At 47.5% G+C, this 19,096-nt stretch overlaps 1 protein-coding gene across 3 annotated transcripts in view; it reads right to left on the minus strand.

Moving 5' to 3' along the window:
• The window catches only part of limd1a (LIM domains containing 1a), a 74,353-nt gene that overhangs the window by 47,709 nt on the left and 7,548 nt on the right, over positions 1-19,096 (minus strand). Inside the window, exon 1 of one of the 3 annotated variants that reach the window (XM_038796574.1) lies at positions 2,138-2,179. The exons of the other annotated variants lie outside the window; for them this stretch is intronic. Coding sequence (XP_038652502.1) covers positions 2,138-2,177 — 40 coding nt within the window. The 5' untranslated portion in view covers positions 2,178-2,179. Of the gene's footprint in view, positions 1-2,137; positions 2,180-19,096 lie in introns of those variants that run through there. 3 annotated transcript variants of the gene reach the window in all.

Below are 19,096 nucleotides of genomic sequence, written 5' to 3' on the forward strand. Positions count from 1 at the left end.
CAGGACCTTCTCCTTCACACTGTACCTACGGAAACACACAGTTACTACTCTTGGCGGCTCACTCGCCTTTGGTATCGCCCTCCACGACCGATGAGCCCGAACCAGTTCATATCGGGAGGGATCGTCCCCCTCCCCCAATAGCTCCGCCAACATCGTGGCAAAATACTCCGTCGGCCTCAGGCCTTTCACCCCTTCAGGCAGACCCACAATCCTGTCGCCTGGATCTGTTTTCCAGGTCTTCCATTTTGGGCACGCAGAACCTTGTTGGCCTCTGTCACCCTCCGCAACTCCTTTCCCATCGAGGGGAGTTGATCACTGTGCTGCGATAATGCCTCTTCCACTTCCTTCAGTGTCTCACCCTGCTCCCGCACCTCCGCCACTGCGCTCGATACCTCCTCCCTCACCGGGGCAATCGCCTCCTCCACCAGCACTTTCAATACCGCCCCCATCTCCTTCCTCATCGCTTCCATGTGCTTTGTGAACTGTTTTTCAAGTTCCACAGCCATCACTTTGGCCATTTCTTCTGCTGTGTGAGCAATGCGGCCTCCCCCTGGTGCTCCAGCCTCCGCTTTCCTTACAGTTCCTGCGCTGACTTTTCCACTCACCCGTGGACTTTCGTTAACCCCCTTTTTCACGGCCATTTTTTTCCCCCAAGCTTGGACATTTCTCCTCCCTGTGCCTTCTTACAGCTTTTTCAGCCTCCGTTGCCCCTGGAACTGGGCATTAAAATCCCGAAATTGCCATTCCCAAGCGGAAGCCCTCCAGTGTCTGCCTCCTGCCCACCATCACCGGAAGTCCCACATTCACTGCAGTGTTAATGTAAGCCTACTTGTGACACTAATAAAGATTATTATTGAATGGTGGAACAGACTCAATAGGCTATTTTGCTTACTCCTGCTCCAATTTCCTCTAGCAATTCATTGACGGAGGTCTTACGATTCAGTGGGCAGTGTCTCTGCCTCGGAATCAGAAGCAGACAATCCGGTGGAGTACCAGCTTAAGAAATCCTCCGCAACACAGGCCAAGGACAGGTGGTAAGAGTGGGAGAGATAGTCCTGGTCAGCCATGCAATGGAAAGAAGGTCGGCTGCTCTATCATCACTATCCATAGGTCCCGGCTACAACATGCATGCACGGGCGCATGCTACCGTGGCAACTTTATCAATTGGAGGGCTGGTTGGCGAGAGAGCCGGGATGGATCAGAATGGTGATAACAGCATGGGGTTCGATCCCCGTTCCAGCGAGGGCGAATTCGGGATCTGCCTCCTTCACCCTACCCCTGGTGGAGGTCGTGACGCTGTGAGTCGACCCGCCTTTGGGCAGAGGACTGAAGGGGAAGTTAGTTGACGATGGGGTAAACCCTCGTTACCATTTAGGTTTGTGGAGCAGTGGCTGTTTTGACTAAAGACATTGAAACAACGTCATGAACTCTAACATGTCCTAAAAGCATGTGCAAAGCAGGAGAAAAGTGGTTCACCAGACAGCTCCACAATGACAAGAGGGCACAAGATCGGACCTTCAAGCACAAGTAGCACCAGAGTCACATCTGGATTAAATACTAGCTTGATTTATGGTCCTAATAATCAAAATTATGATCCAAGTCCCCCAATAAAACATTTTTATTTCTTCCCCATTCCGGGCAGAAACATTAGTCCATGCATTATTTTATTTAAGCTAGATCGTGCATTCTCCCAGAATGGAAGGGACCGCAATCTTCTCGACGTTTAATTCCCTCCGGTACTCGATCGGTTAATGCGTTTGTGCAAGGTTGTTTCGTGCACCATGTTAAATCCATCGTAAACCGATTTAAAATAAACACACTGGTAACAGTGCAGAATTAAACCTTACGGGAACGTGTTAAATAGTTCAACAGCAGCGGAAATTAGACCCTGGTGCATAAATCTGTGCCCAGGCGCAGAATATGCTGTGTGTGTTCATGCATTACCTAATATGTCCACAGAAAAAGGCTTTGTCCTTAATCCCAGCAAACCTGCTGTGTTTACTCATCTGTTCAAACACAGCGCAGCTCAAAACAGGAAAGACCCCATTGCAAGTGACAAATATCAACCATAATAGATCGCAAACCAATAAAAATGATTTAATTAGAATGAACTCCACACAGATGCCCCACTCCTAACCTGATGGCAAGGGCGTGCTTGCTGCGAGATTGAAATTCATAAAACAGCTAATCGGCTCCACATAGGAGGAGGATTATTTACATTAGTTTTCGTTTAAAACAAACATCCAATGGGCTGCCAATTTAAAGTTTACAGCGCCTAATCCATGCCTTTACTTTTAAGGGAATATTCTCAAGTTGCAAGCCTATAGTGATCTTATCCTCAAATATCTGCCTAAGTAGTACAGTAATATATTCATTTAAACTCAATTAGTTTGGCGTGGAGATTTGTTTGAAAGCAGGTTAGTACAAGGCCTCACCTTCCTATCAGGTCTACCTCATTCCAGAGATACTCCACGCTGAATACAGGAACACTGAGCCCCATTTACGGCCACCTTCCCCTTGTTGCGCTACAGCAGCACTTTGTATATTGCAACAAGCTGCATTCATATAGCGCCTTTCGAGTAGTAAAATCTCAAGGTACTTCACAGGGGCATTTTCAAATTGATTTCGACACAGAACCACAGAAGGAGATGTGAGGGTGTGTGTGACCAAAAGCTTAGTGCAAGAGGCATGCCTTAGAAGAGGAGGAGGAGAGAGGGGTAGAGAGGACAAGAGGATTAAGGAGGCAATTCCGGAGCTTGGGGTCCATGGCATCCAAAGACGCAACGTCCAACTAAAATCAGGGGTGCGCAAGAGGCCAGATTATTTGGAGAAACTGTAAAATGTAAGACGTAATAAAAAGCAAAATATTAAATTGGAAAATGCAGGAGGTTCTAGATGAAAGTAGAGGAAGCTGGAAATAAACCAACAGCCTGCCCGTTCCAAAGAGAAAAAAAAAAATTGAGGGAAAAAAAAAGCCAAAACTGCAAAATGCAGACATGTCCGCCGACCGAAATACCAATGTCCAACCCATTCCACAAACGCTAATCACCCTCAGTTAGGATCGCCCAGTCCAGATTCTTTATGATTTTAGGTTATTGCTCTCCACGAGAAACTGGAAGTTAAAATGGGAGGGCTAAGGTCAATCACTGCGGAGTGCCAAGGGGAAAGGTTTTCGCAATCACGTAGCTCCTTTGATGAATCCTTTGATTCCAAAGACACTTCAAAATAAAAAAATCAGAAATCAAGACAAATTGGGATATTAGAAAAGGTGATCAAAGGCTGAGTCGATGACCCGGTTTGAAGCAGGGCTCAAAAGGAAGAGGGATTGAAGGTTGGGTGGAATTCCTGACTGAAGGACCTTGGACGTGGAGGGCTCTGCCATCGGTGATGGGATGGCTTCTTTCACCTCCCTTTCCTGTATGCAGGAACCCGCGCTGAACAAACAACTGCCACCTGGACCCTATTAACGGGCACCTGGACCGACGTAAGGAGGCAGTGCTGACCACTGTGTCACCCTCCAAAAGTCAGGTCTTCTTTAGATTGAAGTACATCCAAGAGTATCGTCAACCACTCCCATTACTATTCAGTCTCTATGAGCTCCAGCTTAAGGTCACCATAGTCACAGTTTTTAGCCAACCTGTATAACTCTTTTATTTTATTTATTTTTTTAAATTTAGAGTACCCAATTTATTTTTTCCAATTAAAGGGGCAATTTAGCGTGGCCAATTTACCTACCCTGCACGTATTTTTTGAGTTGTGGGGGTGAAACCTATGCAAACACGGGGAGAATGTGCAAACTCCACACGGACAGTGACCCAGAGCCGGGATCGAACCTGGGACCTCGGCGCCGTGAGGCAGCAATGCTAACCACTAGGCCACCGTGCTGCCCTTGTATAACTCATTTATGAATGTGGCTACAGGTTCCCTCGGTTTTTTGGACTGAAATTTTGCTCACTCCAAAATATTGTTTATTAGATTAAAGTTGGTGTTTCAAGGACTTCATGACCTCCTCAAAGTTATCAGAATATTCATTTATTCCTCGTCTGGCATTTAAGTCATTGGCACTTGGATCTACTGAATACAAGAGTGCATTCACTTGTTCAAGTCTGATGCGACCACACATCTTAAAAATCTTCTTCTCTGGAGCGGCACGGTGGCGCAGTGGTTAGCACTACTGCCTCATGGCACCAAGGACCCGGGTTCGAATCCCGACCCTGGATCACTGTCCATGTGGAGTTTGCACATTCTCCCAGTGTCTGCGTGGGTCTCGCCCCCACAAGCCAAAGATGCGCAGGGTGGGTGGATTGGCCGCGCTAAATTGTTCCTTAATTGGGAAAAGAATCTTCTTCTCCATAATGCCCAACTTTGCACCTGGTCTGGCCGTTCCATCTGCCTTGATTGGTCTGACGGTATTGATTTACCATCCATGGACATTTTCAGCACAGCTCTATATTTTTCTTTTTAAATGGCACTGCAGTAATCAAATTCTTTCCCTTCCCACACCCACCAGGATTAGACCGTCTCCCGTCATGGTTACAGAGCCATTGTAAACTTCAGCAATTCTGCAGAAAATGGTTCCAATTAATTGCTCTGACCAGCTAGTTGCTTTCCTGAGCTTGCAGAATCAAACTGATGCTGATTTTTTTTTTCTTTGGTTTTGTTCACGCCCTGGGTCCGACATCGACTCTGGATCTGGATCTGGGCTGAAAATCAATCAACCTGGCCAGCGCTACCCGATAATTGCGCCTCATCTAAAAATTCATTTCAGCCTTTTTACTCACCCTTTTGTGGTCTAGCTGGGTCCTTTGACTCTGCTTTTGATCAGGTCTGGCAATGGACCTCCACTTGCTCTGGTGGAGTCCTTCGACATTTGTACAATGGACCTTCTGCCCCTCAGTCCCCACAACTGCAATTAGGCAATCTCCAGCCGTGTATTCAGGTCTACAGGTTAGGGGCATTTCGTTCCGATCAGACGAATATTTGGCATCCTACGCCTGCTGCCACCATGTTCTCTCAGGAAGAGGCCTAGAGGCTTATATGGTTGAACAATAACTGTTTAACCTGACTCAGTGCCATCTTCATGTTGACTTCACAGAATCCCGACAAGTGCAGAAGGGCCTACCGAGCCTTCCCTGCCCTCCAAACGAGCACCCCATCCAGACCTCCACACATCCCACCCTACCCCCACCCCATAACCTAAGCTGAACATCAAGGAGAGATTTAGCATGGCCAGTCCACCTAACCTGCACATCTGTGGGAGGAAACCGGAGCACCCCGGGGGGAAAACACACGCAGGCAGAGGGGGAACGTGCAAACTCCACACAGACAGTCACCCAAGGATTCGAACGCAGGTGCCTGGCACTGTGAGGCAGCAGTGCTAACCACTGTGCCACCATGCCAATTCTACCAGACTCACCACTCCACTATACTCGTGCGAATCGCTGCATCATAATGTGGGTGGTACTGTTTCCTCAGTCCCCCATTAACCCTTAAGGTTCAGAACACTAACGCCAGAGTATCTCACGCAATCTGCAAGGACTATAAATATACAATGTCCATATTGAAGTGTAAAGGTTTGAACAGAGTGGATTTCCCAGACTAGGGCTCTGACCTTTCAAATACTATGATCCCCACTCCTTATACTTGGCTGTCCCCTTCTCACGGCAGAAAGTTTCGTGAGGGTCTCCAACATAACAAGAACTTGGTATCCAGTAACTGTGAGCATTTGAGCATGGAGGCAAAGCATCTTAGAAAATGTATTTACTCGGTCATAATCAGGACAGAAGAGTTAACCACATGATCCTTGATTGAATTGCACTGTTGTTACACATGAAGCCATGTTAACACCATACCGAACAAGAGAGAATAAACACTCGCCCGGGGCAATGCCACCTGCACATCTACACCAAGGCAAAAATACAGCTCATCTGTCGAAAGACGACAAGACATTTCTCCCGGTTCCTGCAGTGATGTTGCTACTGTACATTCTGTCTGGCTTTCGATGAACCATAACCTCAAATTCTGCCCGACTGCAAAACCAGTGCCTGAAAGAAAAATAATCAACGGAAAGATTTCTCTTTGCTGTTATTTCCACTGTTAAATCGCCTCAAGTTCGACTCCACGTAACAACGCCAGGCATGAGTGACTGGGAAAGCCAAAGGATCAACTCGCGACGATGGCCTGGTCAAAAATTCTTTCCAAGCTAACTCGCGTCTAACTGGTACTAATTCTAGATCACGTACAGCACTGCTTACTCCAATGTGGGTGTATGCAGTGAAGCAGTCTAATCATTTCCCAATATCGATTCCTATATCTGACGTATTGGTCGCAATTCGGCGGCCTCGTCGCTTCCAACTTGGTCTCGGGACCAGGCGGTTGAATCTCACGAGAGGCCTGCATCGATGTTCGCAATGCTTGAAACATTGAATCGCGCAGCCATTAGGCTCATGTGAATTTACGTTGACCCAATTCCCCCGGGACCCAGGATTCATCGGTGTTGCCAGCGAGGCCTCAACCGGCCGCCATTTGGTGCTGGTTCATAAAGTCGTGATGGCAGCTAGTGGGGGGCGGGGGTCTCGCTGGGTGGTTGAGGCCTCCACTGTCAGGGAGCCAGGCTAGCAGTGGCAAGGCAGCCAGATGCCAGGTTGCCCAAAGCAGGGGTCAGGCCTGAGGGGGGGGGGGCTTTCCCATAAGAGGTGGGGTGAGGGGGTGCTAGAGGACCCTGGAAGAGGTACGTTGGGTGAAGTAAGGATGGGAGGGGGGTCCTGAGGCAATGGTAAACCCAAAGGGTGGGAAGAGTGGGGCTGCCTTTAAAAATGGTACCCCAATCCACAAGTGGTCCCAACAGCCTGGAGCCTGGTGTGCCAGCTGAGGACAGTGTCCAGTGCTGCCACACTTGGCCAAGATTCATGCCGATGGACCGGGGGGGGGGATTCTGTTAGGGCCCGGGGCAGGGGCTGTGGGGTCAGGATGGGCGGGTACGCGGTTCAGCATGGCCATGCCATGTTTTCCAGCACGACCAATTCACCGGCCGATTTCCACTCAATCTGCAGGTGTTCCACGGTGCTAGCCCCTCACTGGTACCGGAATTACACCGATTTTTCTCTAGTGGAACGCCACAGATTCTACGTTGGCGCCAGCACGTAGCCTCAGAAACGGAGAATCCAGCCCAATGGCTTTGGTTGCTCCAATGGTCAACTGGTCTACTCGATATTTAATTGGAGGAAATTAGGGCTCATTCAGGACCAGATGCTGGCCAAGGAATCTGACACCACCAAGGAAGTGGTGGTGGTGGTTTGGGGGGGGGGGGGTCACGTGGTGTGGTCAGAGCGAGAAACCAAAATCTGTGTCGATGGGTAATGTTGTTGAGGGCAGCCTGCAAGTGAGAACTGGGAGGGGCCGTGGATGACTCTGGGTGGGAGACGAGGGGAGGGAGGACGTCTCAGAGATAACGATACGGATTCTGCATCTTTTGCAGTTCGGTTAAAGGCATGGGATTCACACTTCCCTGCAACAAGTAAAAGGCAGCAGGGTGGTAGCATGGAGGCTAGCACAATTGCTTCACAGCTCCAGGGTCCCAGGTTCGATTCCCGGCTTGGGTCACTGTCTGTGCGGAGTCTGCACGTTCTCCCCGTGTCTGCGTGGGTTTCCTCCGGGTGCTCCGCTTTCCTCCCACAGTCCAAAGATGCGCAGGTTAGGTGGTTGGCCATGCTAAATTGCCCTTTGTGTCCAAAATTGCCCTTAGTGTTGGGTGGGGTTACTGGGTTGTGGGGATAGGGTGGAGGTGTGGCCTTGGATAGGGTGCTCTTTCAAAGAGCCGGTGCAAACTCGATGGGCCGAATGGCCTCCTTTTGCACTGTAAATTCTATGATTCTATGATCCCCATTGTTAAGACTAATAGGAATCATGCCCTGGTATTTAAATCAATGTGGAGGTAATAAGCCTGAATTGAGTTTTAAAGAAGCCTTGGAGTCAATGGGTGTGTGCATCAATGTACGGTGTTCAAGCCCCAACTCCCATTCTCACCATTGGAAATGCTAATTGAAAGACAAATCCCTCTCACTTCTTTCCATTGAGCTGTGCAATAGCTGCACGAGAGACAGCGGCAAAATGGCAATGTCCCTGGACTCGTAAACTCTAATGTTTTGGGGGACAAGGGTTCAAATACCACAACCGCAGTGGATGGAATTTAAATTCAATTCATCAATCTGGAAATCTGGGTTACGGAGATAGAGCGGGGGAGTGGGCCTAGGTAGGCTGCTCTTTCAGAGGGTAGAATCATAGAATTTAGCGTGCAGAAGGTCATTCGGCCCATCGAGTCTGCACCAGCCCTTGAAAAGAGCACCCTACTTAAGCCCACACCTCCACCTTATCCCCGTAACCCAACCTAACCTTTTGGACACAAAGGGGCGATTTAGCATGGTCAATCCACCTGACCTGCACATCTTTGGACTGTGGGAGGAAAGCTACACGTTAGCGAGTACAGAAATTGGAGAACAGAGTAGATGAAAGCGTGGCTAAAGAGTTGGTGCAGGAGGGAGGGTTTTAGGTTCCTGGATCACTGGGACCGTTTCTGGGGAAGGTGGGACCTGTACAAATGGGACGGTCTACATCTGAACCAGAGGCGGGACTAACATCCTTGCAGGCGGGTTTGCTAGTGATGTTGCGAGGAGTTTAAACTAATTCAGCAGGGGGAGGGGGGTCAGACTGTTAGCAGAATAGGGACACAGTATAATACAATAAAGCAATCAAGTCAAAGAGAAAACAGCTGTATTAAGCATCAAGGGAGTACGGCAAGGCCAGATGGCCTCTACTTTAATGCCAAGAGCATTACAGGTAAAACGGATCAGTTAAGGGCGAGGATGGACATGTGAAATTATGATATAGTAGCTATCACGGAGACATGGCTGAGTGAGGGGCAGGATTGGCAGCTCAACATCCCGGGATACAGAATCTTCAAGTGAGACAGAAGAGGGGGTAAAAGAGGGGGAGATATTGCATTATTAGTTGAGGAGTTAGTTACTGCGGTAAGGAGCAATTATATCTTCGAGGGGGTATCAAATGAAGCTTTGTGGATGGAGCTGAGGAATAAAATAGGGATAGCCACATTGCTAGGTGATTACTATAGGCCCCAGATAGTCAGCGGGAAATTGAGGAGCAAATATGTGCTTAAGTCGCAGAGGTGTGCAAAATATCAACAATAGGGTGATTTCAACTTTCTCAACACTATAGGGCTTAGATGCGGCGGAGGTCTTAAAATGTATACAGGAGAATCTTTTATGTCAACAAGTGGAGGGTCCGACAAGGGATGGTGAAGTGCTGGACCTAATTTTGGGGAATGAAGCCGGACAGGTGGTTGAGGTGGCGGTGGGGGAGCATTTCAGTGAAAGCGATCACAACATGGTGCAATTTATGTTTATTAAGGACAAAGAAATAGACAAGTTGCAACAAAAAAAAAAGATTTTAGATTGGGGGAAGAGCGGATTTTAGTAAAATAAGGCAGGATCTGGCCGAGAGAGGCTGGAAAGAGTTACTTGTGCGGAAACCTACAGAAGATTTGTGGGGAGCATTCAAAAAGGAGAGGGTACAGACCCAATATGTTCCCTTCAAGGCGATAGGAAGGAGTAACAAGCCCAGAGAACCATGGATGACCAGAGATAATCAGGATACAATGAGAAGAAAAAGGAAAAGCGAGGCTTTTAGCAAATACAACGGGAGCAAATCAGCAGAGGAATTAGTAGAGTACAGAAAGTTCAGGATGGAGCTTAAGAAAGCAATCAGGAGAGCAAAGAGGAGATATGAGAAAGCTCTGGCTGGTAAAAGTAGGAAAAATCCTAATATATTCTATGGGTATATCAATGGGAAGAGGATAGCCAGGGAAAAGTGTCGGGCCAATTAGGGACTAAGGGGGCAATCTGCAGGTGAAACCAGGGAACATTGGTAGGGTGTTGGCCGAACACTTCACATCTGTCTTCACCCAAGAGAATGAGAATGACAAGGTATTGGAGATGTTGGCAGGCTTAAAAGTGGACAAAACCCCAGGTCCAGATGAATTGTACCCAGGCCGTGGGAGGTGAGGAAGGAGACTGCAGGGGCTCAAAGGCTCCGCTCTGGCCCTGGGGAGGTGCCAGAGGACTGGAGAACAGTTAATGTGCTCCCACTATTTAAGAAGGGTTATAGAGATAAGCCGGGAAATACAGACCAGTAAGTTTCACATCAGTGGTAGGGAAACTGTTGGGAGAAAATTCTGATGGAGAGAATCTATCTCCACTTGGAGAGGCGCAAGGTTTGGTTATGGAGAGTCAGCATGGCTTAAATAATTTGTTCATTGGATGTAGATATCACCAGCTGGACCAGCATTTATTGCCCATTCCCGAGGGCACTCAACCTCATTGCTGTGTCACATATATGCCAGACCAGGTAAGGTCGGCAGATTTCCTTCCCAAAAAGGACATTAGTAAACCAGATGGGTTTTCATGACAATCGGCAATGGTCGCCATTAGACGTTTAATTCCAGATTTGTATTGAATTCAAATTCCACCAACTGCCGCGGTAGGATTCGAACCCAGGTCCCCAGAGTCTCTGGATTACTAGTCCGGTGACAATACCACTACGCAACTGTCTCCAGGAAGTTATGCCTCACACAAATGTGATTGAATTTTGAGATGGGTGACCAGGTTGAAGATGAGGGTAGTGCAGTTGATGGTGTTTACATGGATTTCAGCAAACCTTTGACAATGTCCCACATGGGAGACTTATAAAAGGTGGCAAATGCACATGGGATACAGGGTAATATGATACGGTGGATTCAAAATTGGCTTAGTTTTAGCAGACAGAGGGTGAAGGCAGACAGCTGCTTTAGTGTCTGGAAGCAAGTATTCAGTGGTGTACCACAAGGATCTGTGCTGGCTCCCCTATCGTTTGTCATTTATATAAATGACGTAGATGACTATGTGGGGGGTGGGATCGGTAAGTGTACAGATGACACAAAGATTGGCCGGGTGGTTAACAGTGAGGTTGATGGGCAGCATGGTGGCACAGTGGCTAGTATTGTTGCCTCACAACGCCGAGGTCCCAGGCTCAATCCCGGCTCTGGGTCACTGTCCGTGTGCAGTTTGCACAATTCTCCCCGTGTTTGTGTGGGTTTCACCCCCACAACCCAAAGATGTGCAGGGTAGATGGATTGGCCATGCTAAATTGCCCCTTAATTGGAAAAAAATAATTGGGTACTCTAAATTTAATTTTAAAAAACAGTGAGGTTGCGGAGGAGGCGTCAGTAGAGGAGCTGAAAACGAAGTGGGAGGGGGAACTGGGGGAACAGATCGAAGACGGGACATGGGCTGATGCCCTGGAGAGGGTTAATTCTTCCTCCTCGTGTGCGCGGCTTAGCCTCATCCAATTCAAGGTGCTGCACCGGGCCCACATGACTGGGACGAGGATGAGTAGGTTCTTTGGGGGTGAGGACAGGTGTGTCAGGTGCTCGGGGAGTCCAGCGAACCATGCCCATATGTTCTGGGCATGCCCGGCACTGGAGGAGTTCTGGAAGGGGGTGGCGAGGACGGTGTCGAGGGTGGTGGGATCCAGGGTCAAGCCAGGATGGGGACTCGCGATTTTTGGGGTTGGGGTGGAGCCGGGAGTGCAGGAGGCGAAAGAGGCCGGTGTGCTGGCCTTTGCGTCCCTAGTAGCCCGGCGAAGGATCTTGCTACAATGGAAGGATGCGAGGCCCCCAAGCGTGGAGACCTGGATCAATGACATGGCGGGTTTCATTAAGCTAGAGAAGGTCAAATTCGCCCTGAGAGGGTCGGTACAAGGGTTCTTTAGGCGGTGGCAGCCTTTTCTCGACTTTCTGGCTCAACGATAGGGTACTGGGAAAGTAGCAGCAGCAACCCCGGGGAGGGAAAAGGGGAGGGAAAAGGGGGGGGGGGGCCGACAATGACTATGTTTGTTTATTTAATTTTAATATTTTTAAAGTTCTTTTGTTGTTCATTAGGGTTGGGGGGGTGGGGGGATGTGATACATGCGCCGATACGGTCTGGGGGTGTTACAGTTATTATGGGTTATTTTGTTGCATTTCATTGTTTGTCGTTATGTTTTATATTTTCTGTAAAAAATTCCAATAAAAATTATATTAAAAAAAACAGTGAGGTTGATTGTCTTGGGTTACAGGAAGATATAGGCGGGATGGTCAAATGGGCAGATAATGGAATTTAACCCTGAAAAGTGTGAGGTGATATATTTTGGAAGGAGAAATTTGACAAAGAAGTATTCAATCAATGGCCTGACACTCGGAGGAACAAAGGGACCTTGACGTGTTGGTCCATAGATCTTGGAAGGTAGGTTAATAAGGTGGTGAAAAAGGACGGGACACTTGCCTTTTTCCAATCGGGGCATAGATTACAATATAAGGGAAGTCATGTTGGAGTTGTATCGAACTTTGGTGAGGCCATAGCTGGAGTACTGTGCGCAATTCTGGTCGTCACATTATCAGAAGGATGTGATGTCACTGGAGGGGGTGGAGATTCACCAGGATGTTGCCTGGGATGGAACATTTAAGTTATGAAGAGAGGTTGGATAGGTCTGGGTTGTTTTCGCTGGAGCAGAGAAGACTGAGGGGTGACCTGATCGAGGTGTACAAGATTATGAGGGGCATGGACAGGGTGGATAGGGAACAGCTGTTCTCCTTAGTTGAAGGGTCAGTCATGAGGGGACACAAGTTCAAAGTGAGGGGTGGGAGGTTAAAACTTGTTTACCCAGAGGGTGGCGACGGTCTGGAATGCACTGCCTGGGAGGGTGGTGGAGGCAGGTTGCCTCACATCCTTTAAAAAGTACCCGGATGAGCACTTGGCACGCCATAACATTCAAGGCTATGGGCCAAGTGCTGGCAAATGGGATTAGGTAGGTCAGGTGTTTTACATGTGTCAGTTCAGACTCGATGGACTGAAGGGCCTCTTCTGTACTTTTTATGATCTTGCGAGAGTGATCGGCAACTTCCTCCAGGACCCCCAACAATCCAATCCTAACTGGATGCCTGGTGGTGCTCAAGACAGCTGAAGATGCCGGCTCTCCCCACGAGATGTCAGTATCGCTGTCAATGGTTATTGAGCAGGAGCTGGGTAAACACATTGGGATTGAGTGACACAAAATCCCATGAACAAAATGGGCCGACATCCAATGACGGAAACTCGCCCGGTGAGAAACTGTAACCAGGGCCACCATCTGCATGGTTGCACATCTGAACACAAAGTAAATGTCACCGGGTTCCCGTCAACAACAATTGTGATTAATGTGTTGCCTGCATCTACAAAGCAACAAACACGCCACTCCTATTCCTACCTCGCGACCCCTTTTCAAACGTTCCTTCAAATCTACCTCTTTGGCCAGCCTTTCTGTCACCAGTTCTAGGTGACTCGGTGTCGAACTCCATTAATGCTCCTGTGAAGCCCATTTGAATATTTCACTATATTAAAAAGGGTGCTACAAAAATGCGTATTGTTGCCAATTTAATTGGACCTTTAAGGGTAACATTGGGTACCCCAATGTCCTCAAGACAGAAACCAGCACCATCGGCCTCCTCAACCCAAGGAAATCAGCCCAAACAAAACCATCTTCCACAAGTCTCAATCAAACTAAACAAGGTTCAATTAAATCAGGATCTGTTTTGATCATACAGCTTATTTCCTTTCTTGCCCAATAGTCACAGAGCTATAGCGAAAGAGCAGGAGGATCCCATGAGAGGATCTAGATATCCCAGTCTGGGGATATCTGGTCAGTGATCAGTATCATATTTTATTTCAATTTAGAGTACCCATTTTTTTTTCCAATTGAAGGGCAATTTAGCGTTGTCAATCTACCAACTCTGCACATCATTGGATTGTGGGAGTGAGAACCATCCAGACACGGAGAGAATGTGCAAACTCCGCACAGACAGTGACCCGGGGCCAGGATTGAACCCGGTTCCTCAGCACCCTGAGGCAGCAGAGCTAGTCACTGTACCACCGCGTCCCCCTCAAGTGATCAGTACCATTGCCCTCCTCATGTGGCAATGTCAAAAAATAATAGTGAAGTGGGTTCTGATAAGATACAGAAAGAAGAAAAATCACATTGTGCCACATATATTTAATATCGTGCAACTATATTTCTTGTGGGACATTCTTAATTCAATAACTTCCCCAGCACAACCACTGCTAGTGACAGATCATCAACTCCCAATACTTCTGTTTCATGTTATACTGTATATCTCAAAACATCCTCAAGGCCCAATCCAAGTTTGAAAGGACAACTGATATAACTACAGCTAGGCTTTTTTTAAAAGTATGAATTCTGCAAATAAGCCTGCATAAAATTGTTAGCACAATAAATTCTCACAACAGAAAATGAATGACAAGTTCATTTGTTTTCTGATAAATATTGACCAGGGCACAGGAAGAACAGGACACGGAAAGAACAATGAGATCAAGGGATCTTCAATGCCCACCTGAGTAAACAGGCTTGGCTACAGCATCCCATCGTAAATAACTGCACATCCAACACAATAGAACTTCCTCATTACAGCACTGCAGTGTCTGCCACGATAACGTGCTAAAGTTCTATCTTCTTGGAGGTTGTGTGTACAATCAGGTGTTGCAGCAGTGAGCAAGACAGGATAGCCCAGGTTGAACACCAGGATATGTTAAGACCATAAGACATAGGAGCAGAATTAGGCCATTCGACCCATCAATCATGGCTGATATTTTTCTCAACCCCATTCTCCTGTCTTCTCCCCATAACCTCTGATCCCCTTATTAATCAAGAACCTATCTATCAGTCTTGAAGACACTCAGTGATTTGGCCTCCACAGCCTTCAGCGGCAAGGAGTTCCACAGATTCACCACTGAAGAAATTCCTCCTCATCTCAGTTTTAAAGGATCGTCCCTTTAGTCTGAGATGGTGTCCTCTGGTACTAGTTTTTCCTATAAGTGGAAACATCCTCTCCACATCCACTCTATCCGGGCCTCGCAGTATCTTGTAAGTTTCAATAAGATCCCCTCTCATCCTTCTAAACGCCAACGAGTACAGACCCAGAGTCCTCAACCACTCCTCATATGGCAAGCTCTTCATTCCAGGGACCATTCTTGTGAACCTCCTCTGGACCCTTTCCAAGTTCAGCACATTCATCCTTAGATACGGGGCCCAAAACTGCTCACAATACTCCAAATGGGGTCTGACCAGAGCCTTATACATCCTCAGAAGTACATCCCTGGTCTTGCATTCTAGCCCTCTTGACATGAATGCGAACATTGCATTTGCCTTCCTAACTGCCGGCTGAACCTGCACATTAACCTTAAGAGAACCGTGAACAAGGACTCCCAAGTCCCTTAGTGCTTCTGATTTCCTAAGCATTTCCCCATTTAGAAAATAGTCTATACCTAAATTCCTCCTTCCAAAGTGCCTCACCTCACACTTTTCCATATTGTATTTCATTTGCCATTTCATTGCCCATTCTCCTAGCTTGTCAAATCCTTCTGCAGCCCCCTTACTTCCTCAATACTACCTGGCCCTCTACAGGACTCTCTATCATCTGCAGACTTAGCAACAGTGCCTTCAGTACCCTCTTCCAGATCATTAATGTATATTGTGAAAAGTTGTGGTCCCAGCACAGACCCCTGAGGTACACCACTAGCCACTGGCTGCCATCCTGAAAAAGACCCCTTTATCTCCACTCACTGCCAGTCAGTCAATCCTCTATCCATGCCAGAATCTTACCCTTAACACCATGGACTCTTAACTTATTCAGCAGTCTCCTATGTGGCACCTTGTCAAAGGCCTTCTGGAAATCTAAATAAATCACATCCACTGCTTCTCCTTTGTCTAACTTCCTTGTTACCTCCTCAAAGAACTCTAACAGATTTGTCAGACACGACCTCCCTTTGACAAAGCCGTGCTGACTCAGTCCTATTTTACCATGCACTTCCAAGTACTTTGCGATCTCATCTTTAATAACGGACTCTAAATCTTAGCAATGGCCGAAGTCAGGCTAACCGGCCTATAATTTCCCGTCTTCTGCCTCCCTCCCTTCTTAAACAGTGGTGTTGCATTAGCCACTTTCCAGTCCTCTGGGACCCCCCCTGCCTCCAGTGATTCCTAAAAGATCACTAATGCCCTAGTAACATGGGCAAGAGTAGCAGATACATGGTCACAAAGTAAAGAGAGTATTAGATTTGGTTGGGATCCAGTCAAAACAATCACTGTTGGAAGCTCATACATTAGCAATGGTAGCCATGATGTGGAGATGCCGGCGTTGGACTGGGGTGGGCACAGTACGAAGTCTTGCAACTCCAGATTAAAGTCCAACAGGTTTATTTGGAATCACTAGCTTTCGGAGCGTAGCTCCTTCATTAGGTGAGTGAACCTGATTACCTGGGGAAGGAGCCGTGCTCCGAAAGCTAGTGACTCCAAATAAACCTGTTGGAGTTTAACCTGGTGTTGTAAGACTTCGTAATGAACAAGGTGACAAAGGTTGGGTATCAGAGATGTTAGTCTCTGTGCTCTCAAACACCAGAAGGTGTACCTCAAGAGGAAACATTGACATTTATCAGAGGCAGGAGTACATTAGAAATTTGACATCGGCACTGGATCATCTCCTCCAACTGAACATCACGAGACTATTCCAACTCAAAGCCACAACAATCAGTGCATCCTTATTCTCCAATATCTAGCTAAAAGCCAGTTAACGATGACACATCTTGCTGAGCAAATTGGACATTGGAATATTCAAATTTTAGGGACTGGTTTAGCACACTGGGCTAAATCGCTGGCTTTTAAAGCAGACCAAGGCAGGCCAGCAGCACGGTTCAATTCCCATACCAGCCTCCCCGAACAGGCGCTGGAATGTGGCGACTAGGGGTTTTTCACATTTGAAGCCTACTTGTGACAATAAGCGATTTTCACTTTCATTTTCATTTTCCAAATTGATAAATCTAGAGGCTAGTCTTAGTAACGGTGGCCATCAATCTAACATCAATTGTTGGAAAAACCCATCTGGTTCCCTATTGTTTCCTTTAGGGAAGGGATTCGCCTGACCGACACGTGACTGGAGACCCACAGCAATGTGGTCGACTTCGGCCCTTTGAATTGGCCCCGCAAACCGCTCCAGAAATCAGGTGGACTGCAGCCGTTCAAAAAGGCAAGTCACCTCTCAAGTCTCCGGGGCAATCAGGGTTGGGCTACAAATGCTGGTCCAGCCAGTAACACCTACATCCCATAAAATAATTTTTAAAATTGTCTGTATGTTTCCCCATTAAGCCAGATGGGCAATAATGTGGGTGGCGCAGTGGTTAGCACTATTGCTTCACAGCTCCAAGGTCCGTGGTTCGATTCCCAGCTTGGGTCACTGTCTGTGCGGAGTCTGCACGTTCTCCCAGTGTCTGCGTGGGTTTCCTCCGGGTGCTCCGGTTTCCTCCCACAAAGTCCCGAAACACGTGCTTGTTAGGTGAATTGGACATTGAATTCTCCCTCCGTGTACCCAAACAGCCTCCGGAATGTGGCAACTAGGGGCTTTTCACAGTAACTTCATGGCAGTGTTAATGTAAGCCTACTTGTGACAATAAAGATTATTCATTGGAAGAGCCAGACCCCAGGTGTCCCTGAATTCTAGCAACGCAAGCTAGAAGATTCAGTCCTATCAAGTTCTCATTGCCATTTGCACTGCTGGAAATTACCCTTGTTGAAAAGACCATTTAAAAATAAGAGGCCGCTCATTTAAGATTCTGAGGGCCGTGAATCTTTGGAACGCTCTTCTTCAAAAGGCGGTAGAAGCAGGGGTGGCATGGTGGCGCAGTGGTTAGCACTGCTGCCTCACGACGCCGAGGACCCGGGTTCGATCCCGGCTCTGGGTCACTGTCCGTGTGGAGTTTGCACATTCTCCCCGTGCCTGCGTGGGTCTCTCCACCACAACCCAAAGATGTGCAGGGTAGGTGGATTGGCCACGATAAATTGCCCCGTAATTGGAATAAAAAATTGGATACTTTAAATTTTAATAAAAGGTGGTAGAAGCAGAGTCTTCGAAGGTTCTATAAAGGCAGAGGTAGATAATGAGCCAGGGGGTGAAAGGTTAACAGGGAGTGGGGTGGAGGTTCAATCAGATCAGCCATGATTCCATTGAATGGGGAAGCAGCTTTGAGGGGCTGAGTGGTCTACTCTTGCTCCTCATTTGTATGTTTGAATGTTTTTCGAGCAGTTACCTTGTGGATGAATCCTAAATCAGAACATCAAGATCTGTCGATCTTTAAATGGCATTTCTGAAGCTCCATATTAAACATGGACTGGGTCAGAAAGCGTGACATTCCTTTACAAAACCATTGGGGGGGACTTTGGCAAAGCTACAAGATAAAATGACAAAGGTATTTTGCTTTATTGTTACCTGATCCTTTATCATTCGGCTGGAAACACCTGGACAGTTTGTGACATACAAAAGATTGCGGTCAGAGACACAAAGTAAATCATTTTGTGCCGGCTTACTCTCCTGAAATGGGGCAAGGCTCTTAAAGCAAGAGAGAAACTTCACAAGAGGAAAGACGTGAATTTTAATCAACTGTTTCTGACCAACAGCTTTAGTTATGACAACAAGGAGGGCGTACACAGAGAACTAAAATCGCTGCTCAGAACCCAACCAGAGGATCAGGCCTGGAGTGGGTCTCAGAATCTAACACTGCAGGAGAGTGGGAATAAATCGAGAACCTAGTGGAGTGGTGCAGCGACAACAATCTATCCCTCAATGCCAGTTACTAAAGAGCTGGCCATTGACTTCAGGAAGCAAAGTATTGTACACACCCCAGTCAGCATCAACGGGGCCGAGGTGGAGATGGTTAGCAGTTTCAAATTCCTCGGCTGCACATCTCCAAAAATCTGTCCTGGTCCACCCACGTCGACACTACCACCAAGAAAGCACAACAGCGCCTACACTTCCTCAGGAATCTAAGGAAATTTGGCAAGTCCACATTAACTCGTACCAACTTTTACAGATGCACCATAGAAAGCATCCTATTGGGCTGCATCACAGCCTGGTATGGCAACTGCTCGGCCCAGGACCGCAAAAAACTTCAGAGAACCGTGAACACAG

The sequence above is a fragment of the Scyliorhinus canicula genome, chromosome 5 (assembly GCF_902713615.1).
Source record: "Scyliorhinus canicula chromosome 5, sScyCan1.1, whole genome shotgun sequence".
Taxonomy (NCBI): Eukaryota; Metazoa; Chordata; class Chondrichthyes; order Carcharhiniformes; family Scyliorhinidae; genus Scyliorhinus; species Scyliorhinus canicula.